This window comes from Dermochelys coriacea, chromosome 3, assembly GCF_009764565.3.
Source record: "Dermochelys coriacea isolate rDerCor1 chromosome 3, rDerCor1.pri.v4, whole genome shotgun sequence".
Taxonomy (NCBI): domain Eukaryota; kingdom Metazoa; phylum Chordata; order Testudines; family Dermochelyidae; genus Dermochelys; species Dermochelys coriacea.
In genome coordinates this window covers 39,576,643-39,603,240 of record NC_050070.1, presented here as the reverse complement: position 1 = coordinate 39,603,240, position 26,598 = coordinate 39,576,643, and the positions used below count along the sequence as shown (strand labels likewise).

Sequence of the window (26,598 nt, the reverse complement as noted above, 5' to 3'; positions counted from 1 at the left end):
AGGTAGACCATTTCTGGTCAGGGCTCAGGGCACAGGGAGATGGAAAGGTAGAACACATGAACAGGTGCCCAATGGGCTTATGGGAATTAATTGAAGGACTATGATATCTCAATTGTTGAGCAGCTACGGATACCCTTGTTTTAACTACATTGACCTTGTGGTAGCAACATGTGCTAAAAGCTACCTTGTGGTCTGCCCTATTGTTCAGAGTGTGATGGCTGCCCCACTGTAAGATTGTCAGAATATATTTGGGGGTGGGGGAGGGACCCAGGGCTGAGCATGAGGTTAGCATGCAGTGAAGATAAGGTTTAAGATGTGTACTTAAATACCACATGTAATCAGGCAGCAAATAAGGATTGCAAGACAACATAGGACACTTACTTCTCTGGTGCTTTCTTTGTGAACATAGATCCATTTTTCACGATAAAAACCTAAAAACAAATAAATTAATGTAACAATTTTAACTTTCAGCACATTGGGTAATATTTATTAAATAAAAAGTTACACAAATGTATCATTCTTGATAAAACTCTTTGCAAATGAGAGGCGGTTTTTAAGATAGTTTTAATGAAGGCTACTTACAAAAGTTTGAAACAGCTGATGGAGAAACAGTTCCAAAAGAATCTAAGTGACTTAGGCACTTACAAAAATTTTATCCTATGTAGTAAATTACACATACAAAAAAACTAAGCAAAAGAAAATTATTTAGGTTGCAAAGCCAAGCATTCAAAGTAAGGAAACTCCAGATTTTAGGCTGCACCAGCAACCTATGTTCTGCCCTCTTGTGAGTATACATTAGGATACAGTTTTAATTACATGATCGCATATTTTACACAGGACCCCACCCTCATTTTGTGCACACACTCTGCTGTCTCCCCAGGAATATTCTATGCCCCGGGGTTCCCCTGTGTTGTCCCCTCAACCCTGGGCAATTTGTGCCTCCCACTCCCACCCCCAGTGTTCTCTATGCCCCTTTCTGTCTCTCCATGCTCTGTGTCTTCAAGGACTGTGAATAACTGTATCCCCCACAGGTTTTTTTTTAAATCACTAAGTATTCTAGATGCTGTGATTAAAAGTAAAGAAAAAAATTCAATAAAAATTCATTTTTCCAAGAGCTGTTTCACTACTGATAAGTTGAATTAAAATTACATATAAGATTATCTTAAACTTATAAAGACAGTAACTAAAAAGTAAGTTTACATATTCAGAAGAACCTCAGTTTAAATTAAAAAAAAACAGAAAAAGAAAGTAAAAGCAGCATTGATTATTAGAATGATATCACAATTCACAAATGTATTTTCATTAGAATCACCAAGATCTCATGCTCGCTGATTAATGATAAAGTAGTTTAGAAAAGCTGTATCATTTATGTATGCATTATTAATACTGAGTGTTTGTAGAAGCAGGACTAATAAGGATTAGTGAATTATGCCCTTATGAGTAAGCTTTATAGAAATATTTAAATACTTTAAGGTTATGAAACATCCTCCAAACTAGAACTAAAAGCAATCTAGTCTTACATTGGGATTTTGATTTATTCCGAAAATGGTCTTTTTTCCTTTTCTTGGCTGCAAATTCACAATCTTCAGTTCTGTATATTTCTTCTTCATCATCATCATCAGTTAAGATGCTGAAATAAACATACATTTAACTAAAGAACCATCTAATGATAAATATTTAATTATAGAGAGCTTGCACCTCACTCTGTCAATTGGAAACTCACAATTGCAAGAGAACGTTATGTCAGGTGGTCCCCAAATATTACCATAGCAGGGATCTTAGCAGAGAAATTGTCATGTTCAGCACCTCCTCTCTCATAATTGTGTAGTATTCTTGTTTCAAATATAGTAATAACTTCCATAGGAAATTAATATTAGGAACATATTTAAAACTTTTAAAAGTGTAATTTAGGAGGAGGAACGAATGAAGAGCCAGCACCATATGATCAGGCACCTTTCTTCAAACCGCTATTGCGTGCACATGGATCACCACTGGCTGATGGACTACAGTCTGGAAACCACTGCAGTATATCAAGGTTCTCAGATTCCAAGGCCAGAAAGAACCACTGTGTTCCTAGAGCATATGACTCATGGGAAAATTGTTTCAATGATTAATTACCCTCACTGTTAAAAATGCATAGCTTATATCCAGTCTGAATTCGTCTAGTTTCAACTTCCAGCCATTGGAATGAGGTTATATCTTTCTCTGTTAGACTGAAGAGCCCATTATTAAATATTTGTTCCCCTTGTAGGTACTTATAAACTGTAATCAAGTCACCTCTTCTTGTTCTCCTTGTTAGGCTACATAGATGGAAGAAGCTCAATCTATCGCTATAAAGCATATTTTCTAATCCTTTAATCTTTCTTGTGACTTTTCTCTGAAATCTCTCCAATTTATCAACATCTTTCTTAAACTGTGGATACCTGAATGGGACACAGTATTCCTGCAGTGGTTGCACTGGTGCTAAATACTTAGGTAAAATAACTTCTCTACTCCAATTTGAGATACCCATTAATGGATCCAAGGATTGCATTAGCCACAGCACTGCATTGAGAGTTCATGTTCAGCTGATTATCCACCATGACCTCCAAATCTTTTTCAGAGTCACTGCTTCCCAGGACAGAGTCTCCTGTCCTGAAAGCATGGCCTACATTCTTTGTCCCTAGATGTAGGCATTTATTTTTAGCCATACTAAAACACATTGTTTTATTGCACCCAGCTTACCAAGTGATCCAGATTGCTTTGTGTAAGATACCTGTCATCTTCATTATTTGCCACTCCCCCAATTTTTGAATCATTTGCAAACTTTATCAATGATGATTTTATGTTTTCTCCCAGGTCATTAGTAAAAATGTTAAGCAGTATATGGCCAAGAACCAATCTCAACACCCTTAATACCACACCATTTAAAGATGTTTCCCCTTTTACAACTACATTTTGAGATCTATGAATTAGCCAGTTTTTAATCCATTTAATGTGTGCCGAGTTAATTTTATCTCATTCTAGCTTTTTTAACCACAATGTCATGCACTACCAAATCAAATGCCTTACAGAAATCTAAGTATATTAAAATTAACACACTATTTTCTTTATCATAATAAAAAAAGGTAACAAGTTAGTTTGATGGGATCTGTTTTTTCATAAACCCATGCAGACTGGCATTAATTATATATTCTTAATCAACTCGCATATCAGCCGCTCCATTATCTTGATTGGGACCAGTGTCATACTGACAGGCCTATAATTACCTGGGTCACCCTGTTTACCTTTTTTAAACATTAGCACAACATTAGATTTCTTCCAATCTTCTGGAACTTCCCTAGTGTTCCAAGACTTAGTGAAAGCAACATTAAGGTCCAGTAAGCTCCTACGCCTGCTCTTTTAAAACTCTTGGACACAAGTTACCAGACCTGCTGATTTAAAAATGTCTAACTTTGGTAGTTGCTATTTAACATCCTGCTGAGATACTAGTGGAATGGAAAGAGTGATATCAGATATGACTACATAATCTGTTCCACCCCCCTCACCAAATACAGAAGAGAAATATTTATTGACCCTTTCAGCCTTTTCTGCATTATTACTGATAATTCTATTATTTCCATATAGTAATAGACCAATACCATTGTTAGGATTCTTTTTATTTCTAATATACTTAAACTCCTTCTTATTGTTTTTAATTCTACCAACTATAGATATCTTTGTGTCCATTTGCTTCCTTTATAAATTTTTTAGAATTCTTAGTTTCTCATTACTATCAACTTCCCTTTTCTTCCATTCACATATATTATTTTGAAGAAGGCCAGTAACAAGCTTTGGCACTCTAAGGGAACATGATCTCTTGCAGCAATTCTGACGAGAATACGTTTTTTTCCATTTACTACCATTGTCACAGAAACACAGTATATGACTGAAATGCCATTGCTACAATTTAGCATCACAACATGAGTTATTTTAGGCTATCACTACAATATTGAGAAAAGTGTCATTGTACTAGAGATTTTCGGGGGTGGGATGGGGTTGGAGGGATAGCAATCCAATTGCAAAATGCCATCATTATCCTCAACAATATATGTCTGCACCGATACGTCCATATGAAGTAACCAAAACAGGAGAATCGTTTTTCTAAAAATCACCATGCTTGTGTTGAAATGGGAAATTAATTTTAGTAATGTATTTTGACTTTCACATACTAACTTTGTGTGTGTGTGTGTGTGTGTGTGTGTGTGTGTGTGTGTGGTGTGTGTGTGTGTGTGTGTGTGTGTGTGTGTGTGTATGAATACCAGGTAGCAAGAATATAACAGTAAGATAACAGTAATATAGAAACACGTACCATAATGGACCTTAAAGTCTATTCTTGAACAGTAATTCACTATACAGTTAAGCTTCCCTGCCAAAAAAATAGTTGAAGTATTTGTTAACAATTAAAGCAAGTTTTATATTCCCCCCAAATCCTAGATTATTTTTTATCTTCTCTACAATTAATAAAGAACTGTCAATAAGGTGTTGGGAGAAAAAACTCTGTAGACCCTAGAGCTGAATTTTTCCAAATTTTGATTTTTCAAATAAATTTTTACAAAAAAAGTTTTTTCTGCTCTGCTAAGTGCAAAGAACAAAATGTTAATACAAACCTCTTCACTTTGTAACACAATGCACATTTTTATGCCTTGATCTAAGTGTTTCATCCACTATTTGAATACGTGTTTTGTGTATATGTATTGTGTGCTAAGCTGTGATTTATTTTAAAGCAAAGGTGTTACAATTATGTCTAAGGCACAAAAAACTTAGCAAGACTGTGATACAATTCCCCCAAAACAAAGACTTAGAGTTATTTTGCAGAAGGGAAATTTCTGACTGAAGGGTAGTTTTTACACAACTACGGCTTAAGAAAAACTAGTAGTTGTATTTACTTTTAAGGTAGTAAATCCTTCTTGGAGCGTGATCAAATGAGAGACATAATACATATCACAATACATATTTCAACTTTAAAAGCAGGAATTCTGACCAAGTGCAGAATTTATTGCCTGATTTATTTAATTACTCAGTTATTTTACAGCCAATAATGTTGAATAGTAAATCATATGAGACTGCTTCAGCCAATCAAGAAACTGGAAATGTAATATTATACATTAATGTCAAAACACAAATAAAAAACCTCTTAGTTTAAGTTACGCAAGTAAGGGAGTAAAGGTATTTACAAATAAACAGATCTAATAAAATATCTACCTTATTGATAAACATTTGAATACCTGCCATGGATTTCGTTGAGCTCCCCCACCTGGACACTTGCCAGTCTGCTGTGAGGAGGATCCAACCCCGAATCCCACCTGCCCATAGCTTGATGCTGCTAGGCAGAACTTTGGCCAGTGGTTCTCAAACTTTTGTATTGGTGATCCCTTTCACACAGTAAGCCTCTTATTATATATTATATACCCCCTTATAAATTAAAACATATTTTTTATATTTAACACTATTATAAATGCTAAAGGTGAAGTGGGGTTTGGGGGTGGATGCTACAGCTCGCGACCCTCCCCCCATGTAATAACCTTGCGACCCCCTAAGGGGTCACAACGCCCAGTTTGAGAACCCATGTCTTAGGCACTGTCCCAGGCTTTGAGCCTCTAGGCCCGCACTCCAGGTGCAGACTTCATGTCTCACACCACTCTTTATAGTGGAAATCCTGCAGTCCAATTGCCTAAGGCCCTGCAACTAGTGCTGTCTTCCCATTGCCTTCCCAAGCAGTTTTTGAGTGTTTCTCAGAATCTCCTCTTCTGGTTTGCAGTTTACCTCTTCAGGGGTACAAAATAGTGAAAGCAAACAGACAGCTTTGTACAAGATCATCAAATATCATTACTCTTCACTTATGTAGCATAAGAAATATACAGATCTATAAAAAAAACAATGAACATACCCATGTGTTTTTCACTGCTTCAGGTTCCTTACCACTCTGGAGAGTTCTTTGGGCCTGGCCAGAGCTTTCTGCAGTGTTTGGGATCCTTTTCCTGCAGCTCATGGGTCTCTTCAAAATTATGGAACGTTCCTAGGTCGGCTAGCTTTATCTACCTTGATTGGTTCCGCAAACGCATACAACCCTCCCACAAAAGCATGCCAATTTCTTCCCATCTCCTGCCCAAAGCTTCCTGTCTCAGTGAATCTCTTGAGTTTATATTTATATGTCCCACCATCAGCACCTGGTTCCTTTGTTGTGACTGCTGGGAATTTTCTTTTCTCCACTTCTCCAATCTCCTGTAGAGAAAAATGGTTGAACTGGTTCTCCTAGGCTTCAGACAACCCATTGTACCAAAGTGCTTCCACCTAAATAGGTGACCATTACAGGACTAACAATCCACCACTGTATGTAGTCTGGGAGAGACATGCTACAGATGTCACCAAATGGTGGATTTCACATCTTCATAGAAGCATTTAATAGTACAACTACCACTACAATTCGTAAGTCCTACATAAACAGATTCCCCAAATTGTCACAACCTTAAATGATGTATATATAGTCCAGTGATAAGAGGGTGACCCAAGAAGATTATCTGAATAACTATATTAGAAGCTCTGATCATGCTGTTTGCAATGGTTTTACATACTTGATATATTCTGAAGAAGCAAAAAATTAAGAGTCTCTCTGGCTCCCGTTCCTCTTTTTATCACATTTATATATATTAAAAAAAAAAAAACCAACCCCAACCAACCAAAGAAAAAAACTACTCACCTGTACATTAAAAAAGCTTTTTTTTTAATTTGAGAAAAAACTCCAGAGCCCAGCATAAGGTTTCTTAAAGTAAGGCTTTGCTTTCCAGGTCAGCAGATAACTAGAGGAAACAGCAACACTAACCATACAAAGACATAAAGATAAGCAAGAGTGCTTACTTTTACAAAACACTGATAACTAAGATTGTTTTCACTGTGAAAGCAGCCAACCTTGTGTAGATAAACAGAATTGCTAAAGCTATAGGTCAGTGGTTCTCAAACTAGGGCCACCGCTTGTTCAGGGAAAGCCCCTGATGGGCCGGGCCGGTTTGTTTACCTGCTGCGTCCGCAGGTTTGGCCTATCACGGCTCCCACTGCGCTGTTCGCCGCTCCAGGCCAATGGGGGCTGCGGGAAGGGCGGCCAGCACATCCCTCGGCCCACGTCGCTTCCCGCAGCCCCCATTGGCCTGGAGCAGCGAACCGCGGCCAGTAGGAGCGGCGATAGGCTGAACCTGCGGACGCGGCACGTAAACAAACTGGCCTGGCCCACCAGGGGCTTTCCCTGAACAAGCGGTGGCCCTAGTTTGAGAACTACTGCTATACGGCACTGAAGCTCAACGAGTAAAATTGCTTTTATTTCCCCAGCATCATTCTTTGACAGAAAAAGTGTATACAAGCCTTATACCACTCATGAGTATTCACTTATATTATAACAGCTGATATAATATAACACTTATATTATATTCACTTATATTATAACAGCTGAGTTTGCCATATGAATCTATTTTTCATTGTTAGTTTAGACGTAAGAAGCATCAGCAATAGGCTAGATGTTGTAAGTCACCAGGGCAAGTAAAAGTGCATTTGAAAACAACCCATGCCTAGGCATTAAATGGCAAACATTAAATTATATCAATCCATGGCTACTGGTTGATACTAGTTAAATCCAGCATTGAGTGTTAATCTGTCTTTTATCAAAGTGACATAACACAGGACACTGGAAGCTTTCTTTTTAACACCAGAAATATTGTCCTACTCAGCAAAAACTATGTTTAGCTTTTGCCTTGCAGAAATTCAAGTCACAGAAACAGACTCACAAAGCAAGTTAAACAACTTCAGTCACCCACATTCACTTCCATTCCTCTCCCAGTGATGGATTTTAGAGAGAGGGAAATAGCATCACAATGACCTTTTACTGCAGTTTAAGCCTAAGGAAATAGTCCATTACCATTACATAGCAACTGTCCTTGAAAGACTATGTTTAAATTTTATATATAAAAACCAATAAAAGTTCTTATTTGAAACTGATGTTCCCCAAAGCCAGCAAACATCCATAATTAGTGTTATTGTAGATTTTTTAAAAATTTTTTGGTAAATCCACTTTTGGAGAATAGACTTTTTTTTGATAGACTTGTTAGAAACCTGTCTTAAATGAGAAGTATAGCTCTTGCCTACCCACTTAAACAGACTGCAAGGGAACAGTTAGACTGCTAAGCACAATTGTCCCTTTATAAAGAAAGCACACAGCACATTCATGGATGCAGTAAAATATAATACTACTCAAGGACCACTTATAACATGCTACTTCCATTAGCTGGAATTAAATTGTCCCACATTTTATCAAGCTTTATTTCTTCCTCATTCAGTGCTACATTCCATTTTCTAAAGTAAAAAGGAGTTGATGGGATTAGTTGTCCTTCAATTTCTGTATTTTTTTTTGTTTCAAAGGAACTTAAAGTGCTATAGTAGAACCAGTAAGCAAAAATGGATGTATTGTTTCATGTTGCATAAATAACTACATATACGGTGTTTAACAATGAGAATGGAATTCCATAGATGGACATTCAAGTTTAAAAGGAATTCAACAAATTATTACAGGACAGATGCAAAGTCCACAGTAACTCTAAGTATTTCATATCAATCACTTGGAAGTGTCTTAATTCACCACAGCGTCTGTTTAGAAACTTAAAATTATCCTTCTATAACTATATCTAGTTTCATGTGAAGATTAACAGATACTTAAGAAAAAATGTTTCAAATAGCAGCAGATTAGTTCCTTTGAAAAGAAAGCTATAGAATTTCAAGATCAATAGACTTCTAAGAGCTCAAGCTGGACCATTTCCTAACTGTGAAAAGGAAACTAAGTACAAAAAGAGAAACTAAGTTGTTTTTTCCAGTCAACAAGGGAATCAAATAAGATATGAAGATACAAACAGAACAAAGTCCTTGACAATTTAAATGTTTGCTTACAAGAACAGAAAGATATAATTCATATATATAGTACTAAGAAACTTCCATTAAGTTAACACAAAGAAATCTCTACAAGTACTACATAACAATTACATAACATTACATATAGTGTCTTTCACAAAATGCCACAGAGTTAAGTCTCCTGTTTTTATTTTTCAACTGCAACTATCATTTAAGGGATACAGGCAAAGGAGAAAGGATCTGTTTCAGAAGACATCTGAAGGCAAGAGTTGATAAGATGAAAGGATAACTGAATACTGTTCCAGACAACAAGAGCAGTTACAGAAAAGGAGCCTTTCACACTCATGCTAGGGAAGCTGTCTGAAAAACCAGAAAGGTCTGTGGTAGATAAGCACAGAGAGTAGGATGATATGTAGAAAGCAGCAACATCTGAGATGTAGGCAAGTTTCAAGACAGGTTTAAAAGAGACGGGCACACAATTCACTCTTTGGTCACTCAACAATTTAGGATTGCATTTTGCACATGACCAATTGAAAAAAGAAAAGGAATACTTTTGGCACCTTAGAGACTAACAAATTTATTTGAGCATAAGCTTTCATGAGTTACAGGTCACTACTTCATCGATGAAGTGAGCTGTAGCTCACAAAAGCTTATGCTCAAATAAATTTGTTAGTCTCTAAGGTGCCAAAAGTACTCCTTTTCTTTTTGCAGATACAGACTAACATGGCTACTCTGAAACATGACCAATTGAGGCATTTTTAGAGCATAGGGTGCACATCTACGCAAGATTTTCCATATTTGCTAATAAATTACCTTTTCAGTTATTTTTTCCACACCCAAATCAATTAACATACTGTGCTCATTGTACATTAATTGCAGTTTTCAATGAACTAACAACTTGAACACTGTATGCTCCCCTTCCTCAGGATGGTAAACTGGTTACACTGCAGGTCCTAACCAAGAGCACTGTCCTCTGACTAATTTTTGGGGAAAGGAACAAATATAAATTCAGCAGGAACAGAACTACAGAAAGACAGATAATTTATTCCATAAAAGTTTACTAAAATTTGCAATATATACTATTCCACTCTCAAATTAGCTAACACATTAAACAGGTTTATTTCTCAACAGATCTGAAGAGCCAATGCTTGACTCATTGCAGAGAATTTCCAGTAATATCAATGATGTTTGCGTATGGGTTAAAGGCACTATGTGGCAGCTTTAAATTAGGGTCTGATCAAATGCAAATTAAAGTTAACAGAAAGTCTTCCAGCTCCCACTGAAGTTGGTGGACCAGGGTTTTAATGCCTAACATTTGAATCCTGAAAACCCTATCAATTGTGTCTGAGGATGAATTTGGTAAATAAGTCAGATACAAACAATGGTACCTAGAATCAGACCGAATGTGGGCAAGAGTTCTGAAAGCTTCACACTGCACTATTAAAGCATCTTAATCTGTAGTGCTCCTACGTAGAATACATTTCAATTACTGTCCTAAGAGAAGACTGTAGTTGTAGCCATGTCAGTCCCAGGATATTAGAGAGACAAGCTGGGTGAGGTAATATCTTTCATTGGATCAACTTCTGTTTGTGTGAGAGACAAGCTTCAGGTCAGAAGAAGAGCTCTGTGTAGCTCAAAGGCTTGTCTCTCTCACCAACAGAAGTTGGTCCAATAAAAGATATTATCTCAACCACATTGTCTCTCTAAGACAGTGGTTCTCAACTCTGGTCCACCGCTTGTTCAGGGAAAGCCCCTGGTGCACCGGGCCAGTTTGTTTACCTGCTGCATGTGCAGGTTCGGCCAATCGCGGCTCCCACTGGCCGTGGTTCGCCGCTCTAGTCCAATGGGGGCTGCGGGAAGGGTGGCCAGCACATCCCTCGGCTCGCGCCACTTTCTGCAGCCCCCATTGGCCTGGAGCGGCAAACCGCGGCCAGTGGGAGTCCCGATTGGCTGAACCTGCGGACGCAGCAAGTAAACAAACCAGCCCGGCGCACAGGGACTTTCCCTGAACAAGCAGTGGACCAGAGTTGAGAACCACTGCTCTAAGAGAAGACTGCCATTCATGACATATTGCCTGGCATTTCTGATCTGGGCAACATTCCAATAAGGGTTAATATGAGGCCACCAACTTTCACTTGTAACAGTGGCTAAATTTGACCCCAGTTTTCCAGAGATGATAAACTAATACCGTATTCCAACTTGTCCCAACACATGAAAATACTAGAAGTATTGCAAAAGTTGTATACCTTTTAGTTGTAATATACTATTAAGTATGTAAATTATCCAAGTTTACTAAGATATCTAGAGCAGCCATTTGGCAAGTGTACATCACCCCAAGGTGGACAGATGTTACTTAAAAAAAAAAAAAGTAAATTTTACCAACTACCTTGTATTATTGCTATACTCTAGACAATCATATCATCTTCATTAAAATACTGATTAAAAGTTATTGTAATGTTTTCCCATTATTCTAGGAGACTATAAATTTTGAATATAAGAATTAATCACATATCAAGTGAGCCTCTTCCCTGCCTCCCCCCCAAAAGTTGGAGTTTCAAATAATTTCCTGTCATCAAAATGCTGATTGACATTCCCTGTCCAAGGTGCTTATGATTACAGCTCTGCATTGTTAATGAGTGCAGATGAGAAGAATGTGCGGAACACAAAAAAAGTTTCATTTTGAATAAGACACATCTTGTTACAGCAAACTTTAAACTATGAACACAATCCCTCCTACTTCCTGGTTGAATTTTATTAATCTTTGTTCTGAAACTTACACAGTGTGACTGATGTTGTTGAGCTGGCTGCTCTCATCCTCAAGTTCTGGACTGAAGGAGTCACATCTTTTCCAGCCATCTTCTGTTTTAATCCATCTCCATCCTGGAGATCTCCAGTCTTGGCCCAAAAATGGCATGGTTTCCCTATAAGCAATAAGTAGTTTATTCATGACAGGTATGATATTTTAAATTTAAATATTCCTGGAAATGTTTCAGAAACTCCCTCACACTTCCTAATTCATTACTCCACCTTCCCCCATTTTAAACAGAGCAATCAAGTTTTGGAAAATTAGGTTTCTACAGTTAACAGTGTCTGGCAAAGAAAAAAATGTTCCTTTTTCTCCTTTGTGATGCATAAAAGGATGACCTGAAATTTTATAAAACAAACTTTTTACTACATTAGAAATTCAGGAGTCATGTACCTCCCCCCAAATTCTGAAAGAGATGGAGAACTAGTAAGGTTGACAAAGATACAACAGAACTGAAAGCTGATTAAATTGAGAAAGGAAATGATTTATTCAGATAATTTAAGAGCTGTTTTGTTAACATGTATTTAATGCAAACAAGTCAAAAAGATGAAAGAAAAACTTGTTAAAGATACAAAAGCTCCTTCCGTTAAGGAGTTAGTGAGTTTCCAATCTACAATTCTTGATTTTCCAAGTTCTCTCTCCAGAAAACAGGCAAGATTAAACATGACATTCATGATATTTCTAAGGCACAAATGCAGCATATATGTTTGAAAATTGTGGGGGACTTTTTAGACTCAGTTATTTAATAAATCAGCAAGAGGGCACACACCCAAATCCCACCTCTCTCAACCCCAGGTTCCTTTAAAAATACCTACAGTAAGAAATGAAGTGTTTCTCCTGTTCATGCATTTTACACATGAAGGATTGTTAGGTCACAGATCATTACTGTTCTGGAAGTAAGAGAACTTCATGAAAGATAGTAAATTGGAGTTACTACAAGTGAGGATACAATACAAAGAAACTTGAGAGAGAAATTAGAAACAAAAACAAAAAATGGAAAACTACATGCTAATAAATCTTGGGAATTTTCCACCTCCCCATATTAAAAAAAAAAAGTGAAAAATCTATGAAAGATTTATGAACAAAAGATACTATGTGATTCAGTGGATGTTTATTCCTGAGACATACAAAGAAAGATATATTATTCAAAATAAAACGATTATGAACTTTAAGTGAAACACAGGAGTTCCCAGTCAATTAAATACTAATATCATGTCTACACTATCCCACAGTTTGAACTAAGAAGGTGTGAACAGCAGTGCGCACCAAAGAGCTGCACTGTAATTCCTCTGTGTGGTCCCCTTGGGACATTTAAGTTTGCACTTCCAGGGCCAGAGCGGAGTTATAGTGCAGCACTTTTGCGTGCACAGCTATTCACATCCCCTTAGTCCAGGGGTGGCCAACCTGTGGCTCCGGAACCACATGCGACTCTTCAGAACTTAATATGTGGTTCCTTGTATAGGCACTGACTCCGGGGCTGGAACTACAGGTGCCAACTTTTCAATGTGCCGGGAGGTGCTTATTGCTCAATCCCTAGTTCTGCCACAGGCCCTGCCCCTACTCCACCCCTTCCTGCCCCCTCCCCTCAGCCTGCAGTGCCCTCGTTCCTCCTTCCTTTCCCCCAGAGCCTCCTGCATGCCGATACAGCTGATTGGGAGGTGCAGGGAGGGAGAGGAAGGTGCTGATCGGCGGGGCTGCCGGTGGGTTGGAGGCACTGGGAGCAGGGTAGGTGGGGGAGCTGCTGACATATTACCGTGGCTCTTTGGCATTGTACATTGGTAAATTCTGGCTCCTTCTCAGGCTCAGGTTGGCCATCACTGCCTTAGTCCACACTGCGGGGGACGTAAACATGCCCTAAATCTGTAAAAATATATTAGAATAGGACAGATACAGAACTTGTTTTTCAGCATCTTATCTTTGTATTAAGAAGATGTTCAATAAAGTCGTGAGCTGGCTGGACAGAAGTGCAGATTTTGTAAAACTGACAATTATAATTCATCTCTCCTGGCTTCCATGAATTTGCTTATACAATTTTGCACCAAACTGGTTGAAGGAAATATGCACGCTAAGTGGGGGATTGGGTTCAAGTCCCTTCTCCAGAGTGCGGACCTGAATCTGGGTCTCCCACATCAGTTCCCCAATCACTGGGCTACTGGGTATTAAGAGGGTGGTGCCATCTCCTCCTTGTTGGGTTTTGTGAATGATGCCTATATGCTCTCAAGCATCTAGCCCCCAAATTTGAAATGTTTCATTTTGATGTTTGGTTTGACATTTCCAAAGTTCTCTTTTTCTGTTTTGACCAAATAATTTTGGCCAGTTCTACTCAGGATTATGCTTCAGACACCACATTTTAGTCTCTTATTATGAGATCAATCATGTTGGCTAAGTAATAGAAAAGTTCAACACCTTTTCCTAATATATTTTCAGTGTTGTCATGTATACTTCCAGTTCTTCATTGTTAACTAGATCAAGCCAGATTTCAATTGAGAGTCCCACAGTAGCATTAGCAAATTGTAAGGTGCTGCCAAAACATCCTTTGGCTATGTTTTTAAATGCAGTAGTTCTCTGTAGAGCTCGTTGTTGTTTAATGTGAGCTGTGATCAAAGCCCCTTCATATGAACTGCAATACACTTATGATAGCCGGATACTAGTATAGAGACACAATCATCCTGAGAGTTCTAATATGTCATAAGGAAATTGAGCCATTAATATCTTTATTCGGTCAATTAAACATGAGACTGAGGATGGGTTATATTTATTTAATATTTTTGAAATTCTACAATCTGTTGTAGAGATCTGATAAAAAACTGAAAAAGAATTTTGAGACATGTTAAGAATTTCCCCATTTTGTAGGATTTCAAATGGACCAGTTTCTTTATTCCAAAATTTTAAACAAAATACTTTTGGAAAAAAAATGAATTTTCTAAATATTGGCTTTGTTTTTCTCTCTTTCTTTGACAGAGTGGCAAATTTACTCTGTTTCATTCTTCCTTTTGCTACTAATTTCTCCAACTTTGGAAAAGGTTTCAAAATTTACAGAATGGCAAAAGGAAAAAGTCTAGATTTCATTTTATTGTTTTCAATAGCAAAGAAAACAAAAAGAAAGGTGAGAAATGGAAAAGACAGAAAGTCCAAAACTCTAAAAAAAATAAATTTGATTTTCAAAACCTGAAAACCAAACAAAAAATTTCAATTTCAAGTGAAAAATTTCCATTTTGATGTTTCCTGATTTTTGCAGGGGATCATACACCTCAAATTTGTTTAATAAAACACCCTTCATTTTTCTAATGGGAAAATGTTTTGGTTGAAAATATTAAACAGTGCTATGTGTGAGGTGTTACCCATATTTTCCTCCATGAGTTTTAAATAGTGTACTAAACAACTACATAGTATAGGTTGTGCAAATGGCATAAGCTGCAATTATATTTTCCTCGATTCCTTAATGGCAATTTGGACACAATATTCTGTAGGGGTTTTTTTTTTGTTTGTTTTTTAGGAGAGAGGGAGAGAGAGAGAGAAAGTCAATTAGGGCTATCAATTTTGGTTGGAGGTTCCTGGAGATTTCATCACATGACAAAATCTTCAATTAAAGATTACTCTTTAATTCTTGGAGACTCCACGACAATCCTGGAGAGCTGGAAACCCTAAAATCAATAGCATTAAATAGGACAATCGGAAGCCTTAATCAGGACGCTTCTTGTATTCAAACCATCTTGTATTAATGTCAATGTTCCTGCTTTTAGTTCTGCCTTTAATTTCTCCTGTTTCTTCACTTGCAGCTTCTAGTAGGTGAACTTCAATTTTTAAATCTGTCTGCAGGAGTACATCTCTCTCCAAGGCAGAGTGTTTCAGTCATTTCTTTAAACTGCATACGTTGTGCTGCACTGAAGGCAATGTTGTTCCTATAAAAGGCTGTTTTATCCTTCTTATCAAATATCTGGCTTTCAGGTGTTTGTGACAGTCACCATCTGAGCTATGCCACTAGAGTGTCAAAGGAAAAAAAAATAGATCCTACTACATTAAGTCAATGTGTTAAGTGCTACAGAAAGAACTGGTTTCAGAGTAGCAGCCGTGTTAGTCTGTATTCGCAAAAAGAAAAGGAGTACTTGTGGCACCTTAGAGACTAACAAATTTATTAGAGCATAAGCTTTCGTGAGCTACAGCTCACTTCATCGGATGCTGGAACATAGACGAAGTAATCACCAGTTAATGTTTGTTTTTGGGCATCTCATTACCAGAAAGATACCGACAACATGGGAGGAGTTCAAAGCATCAAAAGTCATTACAGACTGGATGGAATGCATGAGAATAGTCCCACTAAAGTTATGAAGACATTTAAGAACATGAATGGGAATGTTAAGGCAGCAAAGAAATTCAATACAGAGAGATTCAGGTATTGCTTTGTGATCTTGTGTAGGGCTTGATTAGTTACTACTAGTATCACATTGTTTTAAAAAAGAAAAAATTGAACTCTCTTTTTAATGTTTGACTTATTTACTTTATTGGCAGCAGAAGTATTGATATTAAAGACTCTAAAGATGACAAAGAGCTGCATTGGCTTCTGGGATTACCATAGTTTTCTCCACAAATAAATGTAAAGGTTTGTTCCCTCCTCCCTCCCATATCAAGCAATGGGTTTCCTCACATCCATAAAGGTAAGCAGCTGTGCAAGTACGGGTAGGACTGGAACTTAAAACTGTGTCATTCAAATTTTACATCAAACAGGAAGGATATAAAGTGGAACAACTGATTATCAGTGAAACCCTAGTAAAATAGTGAATAAATTCAATTCTTTAAAAAAAAAAAAGTTAATTTTGCTTTTTTTAAGCTCTTGATCTTTGAGAGACTGAGTCAGTCAGATTGAGTCAATACAATTATGCATAAACACTCCTATAAAAGTTGTGTCTGCTTCAAAACAACATGCCTTAGTATACATGGTCAATAAACTCTTGATTACTTTATAGCCTTAAAGGTGACCTGCAAACCAATGGGACTGAAATGAAAGTCTTCATTAGGAAATAAAAATTCAGTAAATGTTTTCTCTACCCCTATAAAACTGACAACTGGATTAAAGGTTTTAAAAATACTAATGGAAGTGGCAGCCAAATGCACACATCAGACAATACTTTTGCTGCTCCTACATAAACTTTAGAAACTTGTATCTAGAATCTGGATCACTTAGGGCTTTCTTTCTTACACTTTTATGACCTCCCATGTTTAGGGCAAGTAAGCACATTTGTACTTCAGGGGTGGAAAAAACAAAAAATCACTAGGAAACCACCAATTTAATTAGCAACAAAACTCTTGTGTAGAAAGCCATAGTGAGACACAGCCACAGAAAGTCAATAACTCCATGTGAGATTAGCACATGATGACCTGAATTTTCTATTAAAGAGAAGAAAAATATTGTTGTTCTATTAAAAAAAGAGAACATTTAATATTACACAAGATGAAAGTATCTGTCTAGCTCAGGGGCGTGCAAACTTTTTGGCCTGAGGGCCACATTGGGTTTCCAAAATTGTACGGAGGGCCGGTTAGGGGAGGCTGTGTCTCCCCACACAGCCAGGCATGGCCTGGCCTCTGCCTCCTATCCGACCCCCTCTGCTTCTCGCCCACTGACAGCTCCCTCAGGACTCCTACCCCATCTACAACCCACTGCTCCCTGTCCCCTGACTGCACCCAGAACCTCTGCCCCTGACTGCCCCCCGCCACCCCATCCAACCCTCCCCCTTCCTGACTGCCCCCTGGGAACCCTGCCCCATCCAACCCCCTGTTCTCTGCCCTCTGACCACCCCGACCCTATCACACCCCCAATCCCTAACCCCCCCCAATTCCCCTGCCCTCTATCCAACCCCCCCCACCCGCTGCCCCCTTACTGTGCCGCCCAGAGTACTGGGTCAGGTCGCGGCTCTGCAACTGCGCTGCCTGGCCACCCAGAGTGTTGTGCCAGCAGCGCGGCATGCTGAGGCTGTGGGGGAGGGGGAACAGCAGGGAGGGGCTGGGGACTAGCCACCTGGGCCAGGAGCCGGGCAGGAGGGTCCTGCGGGCCAGATGTGGCCCATGGGCCGTAGTTTGTCCACCTCTGGTCTAGCTCTAGCTGAAAATGCTGCAACATGCTTCTCACCCATCTTTATTTGAGATACAGTAACTCCTCACTTAACGTTGTAGTTATGTTCCTGAAAAATGCGACTTTAAGTGAAACAATGTTAAGCGAATCCAATTTCCTCATAAGAATGAATGCAAATGGGGGGGGGTTAGGTTCCAGGGAAACTTTTTTTTGTCATACAGTACAGTACTATAAGTTGGGAGGCGCCCCCGTCTTACCCCACACAGGCACAGCCCACTGGCATTGGAGACAATGAGGCAGGCAAGGAGGCTGAAGGTGCTGTAGGCTAGGAGAAGCATGTTGCGCAGCCAGGAGCTTCCCTTACTCTGCAAGCATCAGGAATGGGGGGGCTCAACCCTCGGCCCACGCACTCCACCCCTTCCCCCAAACCCCCACCCTTAACCTGCCTCTTCTTCCCCCTCCTTTTTACTCTGCATGCCACGTCCTTGCTCCTCCCCGCTCCCTCCCCTGCCTTCTGCCCACGGCAATTAGCTGGTTTGCGGCATTCAGGAGGGAGGGGGAAAGAGCGAGGACTTGGCACGCAGGCTCCCCCTCCCTCCCCTGCCTCCCAAATGCCGCAAGCCAGCTGATTGCCACGGGCAGGAGGCAGGGGGAGGAGGGGGAAGGCACTGATCCACGGGGTCTGCCTGCGGGCAGGAGGCACGGTGGGGGGGAGGAGGAGTGTAGGGGATCTGATGGGGGGTTGCCAGCTGTGGACAAAGCAGGCAGCCAAACAATGTTATAGCGAAGCATTGCACAATTTTAAATGGAGCACGTTCTGTAACTGAGCACGGACATAAGATTGAAACAATGTTAAGCGAGAAGATGTTAAGTGGGGAGTTACTGTAAATAGACCATGGAGATTACAACCTGCTATGCAGTGATCTGCTTTTGTGAACTTGGCTTCTCTCCTGGAGCATCTCAGGCTCAAAACTCTTACAGATATGCCAGAAAACAAGAGAAGCTGCATTTAAGGAAATTAGAGCCAATGGGGCCCTACATTAGAAAATGGTCCAGCTGCAGAACTGAACTTTGATCCTCCTCCTCATCTCCTGGAAAAGTACTAACATAGCCCTCAGCTGAACAAAGTTTGGCCATTCCTGAACTCACCAGTTTTAAGAGCTGCCAGCCCATATGAACTTTATACAATTATACATACCTCTTACATAGAATTAGGTTTTCATGATCCCATTACCTCATGCAGAGAAAACTCCTTTGCACCACCACAGCAAGAACAGAGTTATCTAGACTTCTGAATGTTGGACGCATTATGTTTTGTTTTCTCACATCTTTCCCTGAAAAAACTTACCCTCCAACTTCACACAACAGGTAATTTACAATAAACTTGATTATTTGATTTGCAGTGATTGGCACTATAGAAAAAACAGATATTGTTTAGCTTCTGGGTTTCCAAGCACTGAAAGCACAAATGAGAGTTGGTTTCTTGGTTTTTTTGGGTCTGCACCCTTTCCTCAAAAGAAATGGGAAATCTTGACAGGCTAGAGAATTGCAAGGCATTTTTGAGATTGTTTTGCTTGTGGTGGGGTGGATAAAGCATCACACATGAAACTGACAGCACTTAAAGTCCCATTCAGAACAGAAAATCCCTCATCAGACAAAGTTAGAAAGATGTGATCCTACACTCCATCCCTACCTATTTAGCACTCTGGACTCTGCATCATGAGGACTTCCGTGCTGAAAAGCCATCTCCTCATTTTCTATCACCAGCCCTGCTCACTCCCTGGATCCTTCTCAGCAATCAAGGAATATGGCATCCTCCCTTTAATCCCCAGAGCTTTCATGGCCTCCCATCCCAAGTCTCCCATGCCTCCCCATGACAGACAGCTGCCTTGCTCAAACCCAGAGACCCATCTGCCACTTTCTACCCTGGACCACTAAGTCTATACCTCTAATTCACCTCTTCCCTAATCTGCAGGCTCCTAAATGTACCCTGTTTCTAACTCCAGCAACTCCTGCCCCCAGCAACCTAGGGAAAAATCTGTTCCGCCAACTGCCTTCACTTCCCTCATTGCCCAACCACACAGCCCACTGCTATCCTATTCCTTGCTCCTCTAGACATCCCCAGCCTAGCGCAGCCCCAGCCCCTTGATCCCAGCAACCCCCCTCCACGTTCAGCCCCATCCCAACAACACTGTTGCCCCCTACTGTCCCGTCCCAGCCCCCCCGATCCCTGCCACTCCCATCCCAGCCCCCAATCCCTGCCCCAGGCCCCAATCCCTGTCCCTCCCAGCCCCCAATCCCTGTCCCAGCCCAGCCCCCCAATCCCTGTCCCTCCTGCCCCAGTCCAGCCCCCCCGATCCCTGTCCCAGCCCAGCCCTCCCGATCCCTGCCCCTCCCAGCCCCCCAATCCCTGTCCCTCCTGCCCCAGCCCAGCCCCCCAATCCCTGTCCCTCCTGCCCCAGCCCAGCCCCCCAATCCCTGTCCCTCCTGCCCCAGCCTAGGCCCCGATCCCTTCCCTCTCCTATTCCCCCCCCCACTACCTCAGCCCAGCCCCCTCTTGCCCCAGCTCAGCCCCAGCCCCAGCCCCCTCCTGCTCTGGTTCCAACCTCCCCAGGCCCCCGCCCCATTCAGCGCCAGCCCCGCCCCCAGCAGCCCTACCCGGCAAACCCAACCTGGCTCCCGCTGCCCTGGCCCCGAGGCAGGCCCGGGGAAGCGCGGCGCGCAGCGCTCACCTGACGGAACCCAAGCAGCTCCAGGGCTGATGCTGGAACTAACAGCGAGGCTAACCTCCCCACCCTCCCACGCCCGCTGATTGGCCGCTTGCCGCGGCGCTTGTTGCTACCCCGCAGTACGATTTTCGATTGGTTACGGCGTTTGTGACGTCATCGCTGTCGAAACCGGCCGCATCACGTGACCGTGGAGAGCGAGACGCACATGTCAATGTTTTGGTTGGCGGCGGAGAGGGCGTGTCTGAGGCTGTAGGAGCTGCGTCACCCCTCGAGTCCGTTCTCCAGGGGTCCATTGTGACGTCACCAGGCCAACCCCCCCCCCCCGCCCTAGGGTCGCGAGCTGGAGGCTCGGCCTCGCCCCAGGGTGACTTGGGTGGGGCAGCGGCTCCCGCTGAGCCCCCGAGGGGTAAGGCTGGGGCGGGAACGGGCCACCCCGGTTGTGAGAGCCTTTCTGCTCCGCTCGTTTCCAGCCCGCCCGTGGCCTGGTGCCTGGGCTCCTGCGGGGGAAAGCTGGGCGCGCAGAGGAGTGGTTTCCCTTGGTAGGGGCGGTTTGTTGGGTTTGGACTATCCCACGTTGCTGTCTGTGTACTTATGTTAGAGAAGGTCAGAACAAAGCGATGCGCTTGGAGCAAGAGGTGGTGAGGTTTGTGAATGGCCTTTGTTCCTGGGGTGGTTAGTGCCACGCTTTCAAACCTGCCCTGAAAGGTGTGTCTGCACTGCAATTAAAAGCCCAGGGTTGGCCCATGCCAGCTGACCAGGCCTCCCAGCGTTCAGGGGCACCATTTCAGGTTGGGGGGGCAACTTTAACTGTGATTCCAAATACTAGTTGGGCACCCCAAAACTTTCTTGGTTTTTTTTTTTTAAGATAACTTAGATACAGTGCTCCTGTCAGATAATAATGTCTAATTCCTATATAAAGAAAGAAAAATAAATATTGGACCCACTCAGCTCTAATACTAACATGTTCTGACATCTTGTGTCAATTCACTTAAGGGATGCTGGTTAGGTCTGAAAAATTAATGTATATTTTTACTTTGTTACTAACTCTTGAATATAACAATTGAAACAATTGTAGAAACGACTAGATTAGATTATTTTCTACCACATTTTTGCAGTTCATCAGGTTTGGAATAGATCATTTAACTTTTGGAAACATCCAATTGGGGCAAGGCCCAGTGGGTTTATACTGCACCAGCTTGGGACTCTAGGGGTGTTATCCCACTACAAATAATAGACTAGAAAATGACTTTAGCAGGAGTGAAACTGACACTTCTAAGTTATTTTCATAGTATTGCCAACCCCAAATGTTCAAAAATCAAGAATCAGGCTCACCAAAAATCACAAGATTGGTTTTAAAATAATGAGATTATGTAAAAATAATAGATTTGGTGTTCTTTTTATTTACATTCTGCTTTTTGAGCCTTTAAGGTGCACTGGGGTCACATTTTGAAGCTTCTCCACAGCCACAAGGGCTAGAAACTTCATTTTTTTTTTTAAGGAATGAAGGCTGAAATCATCACATATCACTTGACTCCAGGAGCTGGGACTTTAAGGAAACAGTTATTATGAGACTCATGACAAAATCATGAGTTAGCAACACTGCTTTCTGTTTAAAGGCTAGTTACTTTCCAGAAGGCTCTTAAACACAACACTGCAGTGATTGAGTTGCAGTTTTCACAGGAGAATATTTTAAATCAAACACCAAGAAAATTCAATGTTTTGAAGTTGGGGAAAAAATTGAGACTTCTGAGGTATATCAGGGCCACTGCAGGCAGGAAAGGAAAATAAACAGGCACGGAGCTCTGGGCAGCTCCTCTGTGAAAGAAAGTTGGAGGATCAAAGCTTCTAGTCCTTAATCAAGTAAAACTTCTATTGCCCTCAGTGCCTCCACTCATAGAGATAAACATCACAGTGACCATGTGATAACGTGTGGTCAATAACTATACACTTCATACTTATATATCTGAGCCATTTTATACAGAGTTACACATCTTGTATGCATTGGACTACATTTTCTGGCATATTCCAGACAGTGCTGAGCAGATTGTGCCCAGTGAATAACACAAATCATGACAATAATGGTCGACTTTGTGGATGCAATTTCTGTTCTTTGGCCTGAATACAGCTGAAACCCTAAGAATTTGATGTATAATTACATCTGATACTCAGACGACACTTTCTTATTCCTTCCTTTTCTCAAACTCGGAACAAAAAAGGACAAAACAAAATGGTTTTCAGTTAAAATCTAAAATTGCACAGCAGACATTGCTGTACAACTCAGCCTGGGGCAGAACCTGCCACCCATTGGCAGTTAAATGCTCTCCTCTCATCTGATTCTCATTCTCTTTCTTTCTTCATCCTTCCTAACCTCTTTGTTGCTTTTGATACTGTCAACCATGACGTTGTTCCCAATCACCTGGGACCGTGTGCTGGAGTCCCAGAGAACTGGCCTTGGTTTTGCTCCCATCCATCAGAGACCTCTTTTACGCCGCATACAGCCAAGAGAAAGGCTGGTCCAGTGGGTAGGGAGCTAGCCCTCAGAGACCTGCGTTCTACTCTCCCCTCCACCCCCATGGACTTCTTGCATGACCTCTGCCTTAGGGACAGAGTTTAACATGTTTTTAGGCACTCAAAGATGTAGCTAGGTATCTAGTGGGGTTTACAAAGCACTTAGCCTTCTAGGCACTTTTGAAAATCCCATTAGGTGCCTAAAGACCTTTGAAAATCTGGCTGTTAGTCTCTCTCTGCCTCAGTGCCCATCTGTACAGTGGGGATACTGCTCTACCTCGCTAAGGGGATGTGATGTGAGGCGTTCAGATACTACAAAAAGAAAAGGAGTACTTATGGCACCTTAGAGACTAACAAATTTATTTGAGCATAAGGTTTTGTGAGCTACAGCTCACTTCATTGGATGCATTCAGTGGAAAATACAGTGGGGAGATTTATATACACAGAGAACATGAAACAATGGGTGTTATCATACACATTGTAAGGAGAGTGATCACTTAAAATGAGCTATTATCAGCGGGGTCGGGAGAGGAAGAAAATCTTTTGTAGTGATAATCAAGGTGGGCCATTTCCAGCAGTTGACAAAAACGTCCCCACAGTATGCCAACATTTTTATGGCTCACTTAGAACAACGCTTCCTCAGCTCTCGTCCCCTAATGCCCCTACTCGTGCTACATTGATGACATCTTCATCATCTGGACCCATAGAAAAGAAGCCCTTGAGGAATTCCACCAGGATTTCAACAATTTCCATCCTACCATCAACCTCAGCCTGGACCAGTCCACACAAGAGATCCACTTCCTGGACACTATGGTGCTAATAAGCGATTGTCACATAAACACCTCCCTATACCAGAAACATACTGACCGCTATTTCTACCTACATGCCTCCAGCTTTCACCCAGATCACACCACACGATCCATTGTCTACAGCCAAGCTCTATGATACAACCGCATTTGCTCCAACCCCTCAGACAGAGACAAACACCTACAAAATCTCTATCAAGCATTCTTACAACTACAACACTCACCTGCTGAAGTGAAGAAACAGATTGACAGAGCCAAAAGAGTACCCAGAAGTCACCTACTACAGGACAGGCCCAACAAAGAAAATAACAGAACGCCACTAGCCATCACCTTCAGCCCCCAACTAAAACCTCTCCAACGCGTAATCAAGGATCTACAACCTATCCTGAAGGACGACCCATCACTCTCACAGATCTTTGGAGACAGGCCAGCCCTTGCTTACAGACAGCCTCCCAACCTGAAGCAAATACTCACCAGCAACCACACACAACACAACAGAACCACTAACCCAGGAACCTATCCTTGCAACAAAGCCCGTTGCCAACTGTGTCCATATATCTATTCAGGGGACACCATCATAGGGCCTAATCACATCAGCCACATTATCAGCGGCTCATTCACCTGCACATCTACCAATGTGATATATGCCATCATATGCCAGCAATGTCCCTCTGCCATGTACATTGGTCAAACTGGACAGTCTCTACGTAAAAGAATAAATGGACACAAATCAGACGTCAAGAATTATAACATTCAAAAACCAGTCGGAGAACACTTCAGTCTCTCTGGTCACTCGATTACAGACCTGAGATTGGCTATTCTTCAACAAAAATACTTCAAAAACAGACTCCAACAAGAGACTGCTGAATTGGAATTAATTTGCAAACTGGATACAATTAACTTAGGCTTGAATAGAGACTGAGAGTGGATGGGTCATTACACAAAGTAAAACTTTTTCCCCATGTTATTTCCCCCCCACACACTTCCGACTGTTCCTCAGACGTTCTTGTAAACTGCTGGAAATGGCCCACCTTGATTATCACTACAAAAGATTTTCTTCCTCTCCCCCCGCCCCTCCTGCTGGTAATAGCTCATCTTAAGTGATCACTCTCCTTACAGTGTGTATGATAACACCCATTGTTTCATGTTCTCTGAGTATATAAATCTCCCCACTGTATTTTCCACCGAATGCATCCGATGAAGTGAGCTGTAGCTCACGAAAGCTTATGCTTAAATAAATTCGTTAGTCTCTAAGGTGCCACAAGTACTCCTTTTTGCGAATACAGACTAACATGGCTGATACTCTAAAACCTGTCAGATACTACAGTGATAGGGCCATATAAATACCAGAGGTAGAGTAGGAACTTCTCTATACCACTGCTATCCCTTCCCTGGGTTTTGGCCCCTTCTTTTCACTTATGCCCCTCATATATTCCTCTTTTCTGAATGTAACCACCTTGGCTCAGAAGGCTTGGCTGTATCTCTCTTCAACTCCATTTCCCCCCAAGGGATTCCTGTTTTACAGGTTCATCTAAGGACTGTCAGATCTTTAACTTAATTATCAGCCTTTTCTTATCTTAATCACCCTGCCTCTGTTTGTAAACAAAACACTGACTTCCTGACCCAGGGACACAAGCTGGGAGAAGCGCCTCTCTGCAGAACTCATATTCCACACTATTTCTGAGCAGTTAAGAGCTCTGCCTGGAAGCACACCTCCTGTATGAAACTCCGGGGGAGGTGGGTCAGTAGCCCCCCTCTGCCCTATCTAAATGGTGCCCTTGCTGGTGCTTGGGCTGTGAGTAGGGTTTCCACCTGGCCGGTATTTGACTGGGCTGGCTGGTTTTTTATGAAGTTGCCAGAAAAATAATTTAAGCTGCCTTTTCTTTTCCCGTGGATCTAAAGATTTGCATTATCATTACAATACACTGGGTTTTAGCTAATGTTAAAAGTTTAGTATCAGAGGGGTAGCTGTGTTAGTCTGGATCTGTAAAAGTGGCAAAGAGTCCTGTGGCACCTTATAGACTAACAGACGTATTGGAGCATAAGCTTTCGTGGGTGAATACCCACTTCGTCGGATGCATGTAGTGGAAATTTCCAGAGGCAGCTATAAATATGCAAGCAAGAATCAGGCTAGGGATAATGAGGTTTGTTCAATCAGGGAGGATGAGGCCCTCTTCTAGCAGTTGTGGTGTGAACACCAAGGGAGGAGAAACTGCTTTAGTAGTTATTTAGCCATTCACAGTCTTTGTTTAATCCTGAGCTGATGGTGTCAAATTTGCAAATGAACTGAAGCTCAGCAGTTTCTCTTTGAAGCCTGGTCCTGAAGTTTTTTTGCTGCAAGATGGCTACCTTTCAATCTCCTATTGTGTGTCCAGGGAGGTTGAAGTGTTCTCCTACAGGTTTTTGTATATTGCCTTTCCCAATATCTGATTTGTGTCCATTTATCCCTTTACGTAGGGACTGTCCAGTTTGGCCGATGTACATAGCAGAGGGGCATTGCTGGCACATGATGGCATAGATTACATTGGTGGACGTGCAGGTGAATGAACCGGTGATGGTGTGGCTGGTTAGGTCCTGTGATGGTGTCGCTGGTGTAGATATGTGGACAGAGTTGGCATTGAGGTTTGTTGCATGGATTGGTTCCTGAGTTAGAGTTACTATGGTATGGTGAGTAGTTGCTGGCGAGAATATGCTTCAGGTTGGCAGGTTGTCTGTGGACGAGGACTGGCCTGCCTCCCAAGGCCTGTGAAAGTTAGGGATCATTGTCCAGGATGG

The 26,598-nt window shown here is 41.4% G+C and overlaps 1 protein-coding gene across 13 annotated transcripts in view; it reads right to left on the bottom strand.

Moving 5' to 3' along the window:
- Window positions 1-20,646, bottom strand: part of FBXO25 (F-box protein 25) — a 66,916-nt gene extending 46,270 nt beyond the window's left edge. For 2 of the 13 annotated variants that reach the window (XR_006279780.1, XR_006279781.1), the window contains exons 1-5: window positions 20,513-20,552; window positions 19,221-19,318; window positions 11,685-11,830; window positions 1,521-1,630; window positions 382-431 (exon numbers count right to left, since the gene is read on the bottom strand). Coding sequence is in view for 10 of the 13 variants with exons in the window: in XM_043510325.1 (XP_043366260.1) it covers window positions 382-431; window positions 1,521-1,630; window positions 11,685-11,821 (297 nt within the window). In the remaining 3 variants the exon portion in view is untranslated. Of the gene's footprint in view, window positions 1-381; window positions 432-1,520; window positions 1,631-3,266; window positions 3,460-6,718; window positions 6,837-11,684; window positions 11,831-19,220; window positions 19,319-20,512 lie in introns of those variants that run through there. The other 11 variants (XM_043510326.1, XM_038395580.2, XM_043510329.1 and 8 more) reach the window with 8 other exon arrangements.
- Window positions 20,647-26,598: the final 5,952 nt, after the last annotated feature.